The sequence below is a fragment of the Danio rerio genome, chromosome 12 (assembly GCF_049306965.1).
Source record: "Danio rerio strain Tuebingen ecotype United States chromosome 12, GRCz12tu, whole genome shotgun sequence".
In the NCBI taxonomy this organism is placed as follows: domain Eukaryota; kingdom Metazoa; phylum Chordata; class Actinopteri; order Cypriniformes; family Danionidae; genus Danio; species Danio rerio.
In genome coordinates, this window is record NC_133187.1 from 35878425 (window position 1) to 35890000 (window position 11576).

At 34.6% G+C, this 11576-nt stretch overlaps 2 protein-coding genes across 6 annotated transcripts in view; one reads left to right on the top strand and one right to left on the bottom strand.

Annotated features, from left to right (window-relative positions):
• The window catches only part of sfxn2 (sideroflexin 2), a 48210-nt gene that overhangs the window by 25485 nt on the left and 11149 nt on the right, over positions 1–11576 (top strand). For 2 of the 5 annotated variants that reach the window (XM_021480030.2, XM_073917442.1), the window contains exons 1-2: positions 8839–9070; positions 11564–11576. The exon at positions 11564–11576 is cut by the window's right edge and continues 155 nt beyond it. In XM_021480030.2, coding sequence (XP_021335705.1) covers positions 11574–11576 — 3 coding nt within the window. In that variant the 5' untranslated portion in view covers positions 8839–9070; positions 11564–11573. Of the gene's footprint in view, positions 1–8838; positions 9071–11563 lie in introns of those variants that run through there. The other 3 variants (XM_005169471.5, NM_212730.1, XM_073917441.1) reach the window with 3 other exon arrangements.
• Positions 72–6435, bottom strand: arl3b (ADP ribosylation factor like GTPase 3b). Its single transcript, NM_001044908.2, is given in 6 exon segments — positions 72–1905; positions 1979–2164; positions 4962–5012; positions 5099–5215; positions 5815–5958; positions 6393–6435. Coding segments are annotated over 6 exon segments (549 nt in total). The 5' UTR covers positions 6396–6435; the 3' UTR covers positions 72–1857.

Below are 11576 nucleotides of genomic sequence, written 5' to 3' on the forward strand. Positions count from 1 at the left end.
AAATCAAAGATAATAAACAACAGAAATGACTGATTAAAAGAATCCGCGGCCAATAAAACAACACACTTGTCCATGGTTTCAGTGTTTTACTCAATATGCTTCAGTAATTTCACACACATCATGACATTCAGAGACACTACAGAAACAATCTCGATGTGACGACAATAGACTTTTACCTTTTTGTAGTGTTTAGATTACAGCTGTACAGGCCATCTCAATATAGAGCTCTAAGAAATCCTGGATTTGTAAAATTTACTTATATGTGCAGAAAATAATTTGCTATGTGGAACATTTATTTACATAGTAATATCAAAAACACATTTCCTACCCTACCAATGGTCCCCCTTTTCTTTTGGACAAACTGATGTTTTTGATACGTTGCATTTGGTAGAATAATCTGTATCTCGTAATTCATTACTCTCAGGAAAATCTAAAAAATATATATGTATATATGACATGAGATGGAGTTTTATGTCAGCGAGCAAGTATGAAAAGACAGCAGTTGAACTGAATGATATAGGCTGTCACTTCTAGAAATATCTCAGTAACAAAATCCTCTAAATAACTAACATTCATTATAAAAACGCAAGTCACTCATCTCAAGAAATGAAGGCAGAGTGATTAAGATCTGAAATGAACTAAAGCACAGGTGTCAAAGCCAGTTCCTGTAGGGTCGAAACTTTGCACAGTTTAGTTCCAACCCTTATTAAACACACCTGATCAAACTAATTGAGTTCTTCAGGATGGTTTGAAACCTATAAGTATGTTGAAGCAAGGTTGGAATTAAACTGTGCAGGGCTGCGGCCCTCCAGGATCTGGCTTTGACACGTGTGAACTAAAGAAAAGCAGTCAAATCAATGCGAATCACATGGACGTACTTCCTAATTCAGAGTTTCAAGCGGCAGTTCACCCAAAAACAGCTGGTAAATTACACACAATGAGATAATGCAGGATGAAGGGGGAATTTTAGCTGAAAAATGTGGTACTTGATTAGTCAAAAGGCAAGTACAGATAAAATTAAACATATGCATGGCTTTTGAAGATGCATTGAAGTACTATGATGTGAAACAATCAATCTACCACAAGGTTTTAATCTTGTAAATAATGTTCAGTTTCTTGTGTAGTCTGATCACTTTGCTACATAAGACCTTACAGTATCTTCAAGTGCCACTTATTTTTTATTTTTATTTAGGATGGCACACTGCAAAATATGCTTTTCTTAGTAATAACATGCCAAAATTAAGTGAGTTTTTTCTTAAAACAAGCAAAATAATCTGCCAATGGGGTAAGCAAAATAATCTTGTTTTTCTTTTCGACATAAGATTATTTTGCTAATCCAATTGGCAGATTATTTAGCTTGTTTTAAAGGAAAAACTGACACAATTTTTGCGTTTTTATTTCTTTAAACAAGACAATATGTTTTGCTTGTTTAGAAAGTGCTTCTTGATATAGGAATTTTTTGATATTTAGACTAAAAACCAGACAAAAAAAATCTAAGAAAAGCATTTTTTGCAGTGCAGTAACCATTGACTTGCATTTTATAAACCACAAACAACCACAGATTCATCTAAAAAATCATCTTTTTAATGTTCTACTGAAGAAAAAGTCTGTGGGTAGGTATATTAACAGCTAATTTTATCACCGGGTGAACTGTCGCTATTGAAAGACTAGTGAAAGCATGCTATTAACTCATTGTATGTATACAGGACCATAGTAGGCCCATTTTAAAAAAAAAAGGAAAGTTAAACTTAAATAGTTTTGAAGGGGTGCCTTCATTTCCTACACCTACTGACAATCCCTCGTAGACTTCACCATTCCCTCTGCGTGTCCAGAAACGAAAGCCACGGTAACAGAAAACTATTTCCTCTTAGCGTTCACACTCTTGCAGACCCAGTTCATGCCATCCTGAAATACAACATCAGAGTCAACCCAAATAGCTTTAGGATCATTTGTACATCGGTATGCCTTTCAAACTGACCTGGACTCCCTCTCCTGTGAGGGCGGAACAGGACTGAATCTGCCACACTCTGTCTCTGATAGTGTGCAAATTCAATCCTTCTGCTATTTCAGACGCAGGGGCTGCTGTGAGCAAATCCTGCTTATTAGCAAACACCAGGACCGGGACACCGCTGAGCTTCTCTTCATCAAGTAACTCAGCCAGCTCCTGCATGCAGATCATTTATTTAAACACTGAGAACACAAAGTGCTTGCAATAGCACAAAAAATAGTCTAAAAGGCTTTTCACACTGTGCTTACCCCTGTATTATCATTGTTCTAGACACGCTTTTAAAGTCGGAATAAAAACAAAATGTACTCTTCTTATTTGTGTATGTATATACAGTAGTAGTGCTTGTTGTAATCGATGTATCTGTGCACTTCATTATTTTGTAAAAATTGATTTGCCCTCAGAATCCCCTTTAATCAAATATCATAACCTTCTCTCCCACCTTAAAACAATTGGTCTTCACTTCTGGCCACATGGGATGCCTTTGGGGCGGAGCTATCAGGGCGTGTCTTGTTTCGACTATGCCTTCATACATTCATTAATCTTTTTTCATTTTGCTAGCAATGCCCATCTTCCAAACAATCCAATTGGTTCCCAAAGGACCAAATCATGACTGCCCAACATTTTTTTTCTTAATTTCAGGACCGTTTCAAGTGGATGTACATCATGATAAAGGAAAAAAAGTTAAATCTTAACTTCCGTTTCATGGTAACTTTAACTCCAGGTCGAGCCAATTTATACCTCTGCGTCAAGTGCACACAATAGCCCTCGGAATACCCTGACACTCATGAATGTAGCTAAAAATCATGACAACATGTAGTGGGCAGGGTCGAGAGCCATGGGAGCAGAGTCCCATTGAGGAGCTCAGATGGATACTTTTGGTTTGGGTTTATTTTATAGGATTAAAGTTGTTGAACATTTGCCAGTTCCCACCTCTTTCTTCCCAGAATGAGTGAGTTTAAAATACTTTTCTACAGTAACATCTCACGCCTTTCTAGTGTAATAATAATAATTCCTTACATTTATATAGCCCTTTTCTAGACACTCAAAGCGCTTTACACATTGGGGGAAATCTCCATCCACCACCAGTGTGCAGCATCCAACTGGATGACATGACGGTTGCCATATTGCGTCAGACTGCACACCACATACTAGCTGATTGTTGGAGAGAGGACAGAGTGATGAAGACAAATTTGGCCAGGATGTAAAACACCAGTAAAGAAACTCGACATAGTGGACCACAGAAACTCCACTGCCTACTAGTGTTTCGAAACTGTTATTGATTGATTGTTTTTTTTTTTGTCATTGCACATTTGGCCACATTTAAATATATTGACAGTATTACAGACTGGTTTGGCAAAAATTCATCTTAATATTGAAAAAACAAAAAAACTAAGAAGTCTAGGAAATCGAACAAGAGCAGCAGATGCATAGTAGAGCAGGTCTTGAATTTGAAGGATTTAGGCACAATTATTGACAATAAACTGAATTTTGATAACTAATGTTGAGGCTGTTTATTAGAAGGAAAACAGCGCCTTGGTCTCTTCTACAAGTTGGAAAGTTTTAATGTTTGTACACAGACTTTAAACATGGCATATAGATCATTGATAGAGAATGTTCTCACATATAATATTGTCTCATAGTTTGGGAACACAACACTTAAACAGAAGAATTATCGCAAATTATCAATCAGACAAATACGATAATTGGTCACAAACAACTTTTTACAATCAGGACAAAGGTTAAAAATTCCTAGAGCCCCAAGAAATGCTTATAAAAAGTCATTGATCCCAATTTCAGTTGTTTTCCTGGATCGGATCACTGTGAAGTGAATAGGGTGGTTGCTGGGAATGATCTGTAGTAATATCTATTGCGTTAATATAGTTTAAGTTCTATATACAACGTTTTTAAATTCATGTAGTTGTCTTGTAGAGTTTTGCTATTATGTGATTGTTGTAAGGTTGTATTTATGTTAGCAGTGTTAAAGACAAATTTCTTTTCTGTGTCAAGACTCAAGAAGAATGACCAATAATGTTTAAACAAACAAGTTACCAATATAACCAGCCCACATAATGTGTAAACAATTAATTAAGGAATATTTAGGAATATTTAGGAATATTTAATATTTATATAAATACCATATTGCACAAGAATAAGAAATAACAATTTAGCAACAAGCTCTGTGAAAAAATGAAGTGCTATACGCCAATGTTATTCTTACATGTCAAGAATGTGTTTTCAGTTCAGTGTTTAATATGGTTATTAAAGCTTTCTGATAAAAACTGTTCATGAATCTCGTGGTATAGGTTTTGATAGACCTGTAACGCAGAGCAACAAAGACAGAACACTAGAAATGCTCACACATACAGGGAATGCGCTTGAGATATGACGATTTCTTGACAATGAAGTAAAAATTGGGGTTACAAGGAATGTTTCAGAGTAGTAATTTAGAAGTGGGTTAGTCCTGTTTTTTTACCTCGGGTTATAAAAAACGGCAAAATACTGTATATTAAAAGACTGCACAATGCTAGAGTTTTTATAAGCTTTTTATGTTGCTCAGCAAACATGCTAATAAGAGCATTAAAAGGATAGTTCACCCAAAAATCAGTAAATGAAAATGTAAATTTTACTATTTACTGACGATCAACATTGATTTCCATAGTAAGAAAAAAACACAATGGAAACCAATGGCTACTGGCTTCCAAAATATCTTATTTTGTGTTTAACGAGAGAAGCAAACAAAAAAAGGTAAATGATAACAATTTTTATTTTTGGGTGAACAATCCCTTTAGCCCAGGCTTAAGATTGTACAGTGTGAAACCTAAATGTATGGAAACCCAGAATTAATTATTAGCCAAGTGTTAATTATAAGCCATGTGAAACGTGCAGCATAATAATCCAGGGCTAAGGGTTTACTACTTAAAATGTGAAAAGCCCTACAGTGACAATGCATCACCTGTCCCGTTTCCTCGAATCGTTTGCGGTCTGCACTATCAATGACATAAATCTGAAATAAAAAAAACATCCAATTAACCAAATGTTTTGGTGCAAAATAGATTGTGGGATGATCGTTAATCAGACACACGGTCTCACCAGTACATCTGTGTTTTCAAAGTAGTTTCTCCAGTAGGGCCTGATCTTTCGCTGACCACCAATATCCCACACATTTAATTTGAATCCTTGTGATTGGACGCTCTTGATATTGAAACCCTAGAAGAAGAAAAAAAAGGGTTATTAAAAATAACTACAGGTCAACTTGAATTTTTATTAATTTTTTTTTTTCAGATGTTCATTGTTTTATTTGGGATTGATTTGTTGGGGTAGATAGGATTGTATATGGTTTGCGGTATGTTTAAAAATTAAAATGCTATTTGCAAGTATAGAAATTGACAAAAAATTGGCGTTTTGAAGGCAAAGAATTGTACAATAGTTATTTGATTATATTTTAAAAGAGTCTATTTAAGATCAAAGGGCATTTAATCTTAAATTGAGCCATTTAATGTGCCATCAATCATTGTTCTTTTTATAAATAAAGGTTTTGGTGTATAAACTCTTATCATGACTGATATTGTATTTTACTGGGTGTCTTCTGCAATTTATGTCTAAAATGTATGATTATATATCGATAAATTGATTGAATCTTTTTTTTTTGAAAAATACAATAAATCAAAACATCTTTTAATGCATGGCAAAAACACTGATGCCTAAAAACCCTCATTCATCTTTGATCAAAGTGGTTTATATCAATTTAATCTAATTAGCTTTATCTGGAGATGTGAATGCAGTAGTTACAGTAACCGTGTCTGTACCTGTGTTGGAGTGATATGAGTGATGTCTTCAGATGCTAGCTGTTTCAGTAAGGTCGTCTTTCCCCCATTGTCCAGTCCTAGAAGCAATATCCTCACCTCCTGATCTGGGGTGCTCTTCAGTTTCCGTAAAATGGACAACAAACCCTAAAAGGCGCAGAATGTACAGTGATCTGAGTTTTTGCAATGCGTGCAACATGACGTCATACGCACGAGCATCAACAACAAACAGCTTTCAAGAGGAGCAATAATGAATGCTAGAGGGATGGCTAATTAAAGATAATAGATCCTTAATATCATTTCCAACCCCCAAACAGACATGAGAACATATATAAAACGCACTTAATACGCAATTGTCGAACAGTCGTGACACCTAAACAATCAATCCCGAAAGCTAATCTCATCCACGACCGAGAACCGCTGCTCATCTTTAAAACCGCTAGATTACAAGAGCTACGAGTCTGCTCGGAAATAACGGCGAACATCAAAAGATTTTAACAATGTAAACTAACAGAAGGTTGAAATTCAGAGCGAAGGAGTCTACATGTTGAAATTCGTTTATTATAAGCGCTTTAACTCACCATCTTGTGATTCTGCCTCCCTGAGACGCCGCCGAGGGTTACTAAGGGGAAGACGGAATGACGTAGTACGCAAATAATACACGCATTCCAAGAAGGCCGAAAAGTGACGTAGTCCACAAATCGTTGCCTAACTTTTTTATCACAAACAAATTTAAAGAGGTCTCATTTAAAACTCTACATGAATTTTACCCCGTCAAACATTTTATTTCCAAGTTTAGACAAGACATAGATTAAAACTGTTCATTTTCTTTGTCACAGCCAGAAACTGCCCAATATATTGTATAATTGTCATTTCTCAAAGAAAATTTGGCACGACAAATCCAAATTCATTGACCACAAATTATTGCCACATTTTCATTTAGGATACCAACATGTTAATTCTGGATTTTTGAACTGTAACAAAAATAGAGAAGGAAGCTTATGTTATTAATCTTTTGATTTACAAAGTACCATATTCACAAATGCCAATTTAATAGCCAAAAAACATTTTATCCTGCTATACTAAAATAATTAGAATATTATAAGAACAGCATAAAGCAAAGCACTAAAATAAACCATTAAAACTGGTTTTTTACTTGAAATCTTCAAGATTCTATAATCCCTTAAAGCCTCATTAAGGTAAAGTTGGTTTTTATATTCACACATCCGGACATCCTCCTTAATAACATAATTTCAGAAAAATATTATTTACAAATTCTAAATAGTGAAATCATATTAGAAGTCAATGAGTATTAAAGTACTTTATTGTTCACAGTCAAATAAATAGTGCTGATGTTGTTTTGAATCATAATTTCAAGTGATTTCAGTCCGAGTATTGAAAGTAGCCTACCATGGTAAACAATATAGGGAGCATGTCACAAGTTGTCACTAAACCAACTTTACCTTAGTCAAGGTCTTTACCCTTTTTTAAGTATGTATACTTACACATATATTTGTTTGTCTTATTTATATTTGGTTTTTTGTACATCCCTTACCTTTTTATTTTCTTTCTTTCTTTCTTTCTTTCTTTCTTTCTTTCTTTCTTTCTTTCTTTCTTTCTTTCTTTCTTTCTTTCTTTCTTTCTTTCTTTCTTTCTTTCTCTTGTTGTATTTGTATTGTTCTGTACTTTGTTCTTTAAGTGTTAATAAAAAAAGTTATATCTGCTCAAAGAAAAAGAAATAATAAAGTTTGAGTTAATTTATTTATAAAAAATAAATTAATTTATTAGATTGAAACATATTTTATTTTTAATATGAATTACACACATTTTCTAACGAATTAAACAGATTTTCATTATATATTTTGCTGTTGGTGTACAGTATGTTGCAAACATATTCTAGAAACATTATTAAAATAACATGTGTAGAAAACCATAAGTGAATTAATGAAATAAAATTGCATGTCATGTAATATAATGTGTAATATAATATTAAAATATCAGTTCATGTTAAGGTGTTAAAAAAATTATAAAGTGCATTTTCTGCAAAACAATTTTATGAACAAAGTAGGTTCATAGATGCTATCCAGACCAGTGTAATCTTAAAAGGCTTCTGTTTATTTATTTTGGAATTGGCCTCATTCAGTGACATTTTGGTGTGATATTATTGATTGAAAATAGTTGTCTTGGCTACAACAGGGCTAAATTTGGGCTGTCAGTGAAAATCTCATTGACATCTAGGAATAGGCCAAAACTAGATTATTCATCAAATAAACAGGAATGAATGACTACACACATAAAGACTGTCTAATCTGTCTATTTGACGACTTGTCTAGTTTTGGTCTATTGTTAGATGTCTATTAGATTTTCACTGACAGCCCAGTTTAGCCTTGTTTTAGCCAAGCTTTAGATGTCTATTAGACATCTATTAAACAGAAAATAGTGTGCTGGGAAGTAATATATATTTCATGAACCTTATTTTCCTGTTGGTCAAATTTCATATTCACAAAAGCAAGTTTTGTAAGTGTAAACCTTTTTTTCTGAATTTAAAATTGAAATAAAATTGTATTTTGAGTCTATTGAGGGATCAACAAACTTAAAAGCAATACGGACAAGGACTTTGATGAAGGACTTGGCACATGTCTTGGACTAAATGACTGAAAACCTCTGGATTGTTGTTGTTTGATTGATGACATTTGTTGTAAATGTTTTTTAAGCATTTAATACAATGAATGAATGAATAAATAAATACAAAAACAACATTTCTTAAAATGTCATTAACAGATAACTAAATCTAAAATCTGAAAAAAATATGAGTTGCTCACAGATCACAGTTCTGCACATTGTAATACACAAACATACATAATTAAAACCAAGACTGGTATAAACTTCAAAGGAACCGATCTGCGGAAATGTGTCCGACTTCCTATCATCGCAAGGGGAGGGAGACTCTTTTCTTCTGTGATTGGCGGATCTGATGCCACGTGCTCCTCCACTGCTGCAAGCCCACATCATCACGGTGTTTAACTCACTTCATTGGTTTTTACTACGACTGGAGCGCCACGAGACATAAACAACAGTGTCGAGTCGCTTTATAAAGGTATTTCTGTGAAGCACATTTGATGTTTGTGGTTTCGCCTGATTTGTTTTACTGTATCCGGGTGCGTGTGTAGAGAGAACATGCACTGATGATGCAAGCTGCTGGACAACTTACTACTGCTTTCTAACACTGTGTTTACTTCTGGTGCACATTTAATGCAGGGTTTGTTTTGATAATTTTATACTTTTTGAGGTATCTTAGTTGTTCAAAAACACTTTTATTGCTAATTCCACTTCAGAAATGGCTTAATAATGATATAATGTGATATACGACGATTTCATATGATAATGTGATGTACGTATACATTTTTGAATGTGTTTAAGTACAAGTAAATCAGGTTAAACCAGTAATGAAACAAATTAACAGAATGGAAATTAACATGGCAAGTTTGAACCCATTGAAGTAGTCTTTGCTTCTTTTGTGAACTTGGGCTTTCATTTACAATAGTAAATAGTGGTACTACACGTCAAGTCTGGTCCATCTTCAGCTGCTTTCTTCATGCATTGATTTAATGATTGACGTTTGTAATACATTACTGTATTAATATTTTACTCGTTCAATGCAAAGTACATGTGATGTTGAGGTGTACTGATGTTTATGTTGGCTTGAGATTTAAAGGTCTTCAGAAACATTGAGGTGAAGGTTTTATATTCGCACATTCGTTCAGTGACAGCTTGTGACATGCTCCCCATATTGTTTACCATGGTACTTTGTAAATGCAGTCTTAAAACACATGTAAGTATGACTTCAAAACAACGTTAGCATTATTTATTTGACTGTGAGCAATGTTGTACTTTGAGAGACATGAGCCGCTAACATGACTTTACTATTTAGAATTTACAAAGAGGAGTTTTCTGAAAGTATATTTTTAAGGAGAAAGTCCGAAAGAGTGTGTATATAAAACCAACTTTACTTCAATTTAAAAAAACTACCCTTACTGGAGTTTCTTGAGTGTTCAAACTAAACCCAAAAAACTCTGGTCAGAGATTCAGACCGTTCTGACTTTGTGTATAACTGATTGTACTTCCAGCATCCTCAAAGTAATGAACAAAACTTGTAAAATCCCACAAATGTGATCACATCCATCTATTTTGTGCATTTATTTATGTTAAAATATGCTAGCAGTGTATAAAATCATTGTAGAAAAGAGCTATTAACATGTTCTAGCAAAAGATGCTAACACTGGCAGCTTCTTTAAAATGTTAAAATGTAATAACGATAACACTACATGATAATATTTAATAATATTATATTTTATATTAATATTTAGTTAACTTGTGTGGAGTGCTAACAGTTTGTTACGTCATTTTAGAAACATGCTAGCATGTTATACTTACTATTATTGTTAGTTACACCTTAAAACATGTTAACATCTTGTTTAACATGTTCAAAACATCAAGCGATGGTTTAAAACATGCTAACAAAATGTGTGAATGCAGTTATGCTAACAACACATGTTAACAATATAGTCTTTGGATACAAATGTTAACAACTAGATAAAAAAATATGACAGCAGTGTGCTAAAATGTTAAAACCTAAAGGTTAAAACTTAAAGCTTAAAAAGGCTTTCTGGTCAAGCTTTATCAAGCCAATACAGAGGTTTGTATTACCTTTTTTAATCTAGTTAAACTATTTTTGTAAAATATTCTAAAGTAATGGGTGGTGCAGTGGGTAGCGCTATTGCTTCACAGCAAGAAAGGCGCTGGCTTGAGGGTCGGCTGGGTTAGTTGGATTTTTTGTGTGGAGTTTGCATGTTCTCTCTGTGTTGGTGTGAGTTTCCTCCGGGTGCTCCAGTTTCCCCCACAAGTCCAAAGACATGTGCTATAGGTGAATTGGGTAGGCTAAATTGTCGAGAGGAGTCTGGATGCAGACCTGGTGCAGTGCAATCTGAGCTGCATCCAATGCTTTTTAATGCGCTCACCTAGCCCTACCCGTCACAGTGACGTCATTCACTCCATTGAGTGCATTGTGTCTGACATTGCATCGCTGATTGCTGCAATCTCAGCTTGCACCATAAAGGCTGCATCCAGATACTATTGAAATTGTCTGTAGTGTATGTGTGTGTGTGAATGAGAGTGTATCGGTGACCTAGTGCTGGGTTGCAGCTGGAAGGGCATCCCCTATGTAAAACATATGCGGGATAAGTTGGCGGTTCATTCCGTTGTGGTGACCCCTGATTAATAAAAGCACTAAGCCGAAAATCAAATAAAAGAGTGATAAAAAAGTCATTTGTAAAGTTAGTTTGAAGACAAATCTAAAATGTGAAGTAGGTCAGACTCTCAGTAGTTCAGCTTGGTCAGGAATATTGGTTGAGCGCCTGGTTTGTTTTGCCTGATATCCATACTTTTGTTTGCATAGCTGGCCTCGCTGTGAGGGTTAAGGCTCTGGCTTTCTGTTCACATCTTTTAGAGATGTTTAGAAAAGAATCCAGTTTAGCAATAATATAAAATAACACATTTTGTAGGCCACCCAATAACGTAAATCCACTGTTTGTTCATCAAAGAAAAGAACCTTTGATCTTTCAGAATAGATCATCCAAATGTCACAGTGGTTTTGTTCTGTGGATTTGGGTTTGAGCAGTTCCCTGTGGACTGGATCTGAAAAGCAGCAGTGAAGTGAATATTTGCCGTTTTATGTTGTGTTTTTTGCGAGAAGAGAGAGAACCATG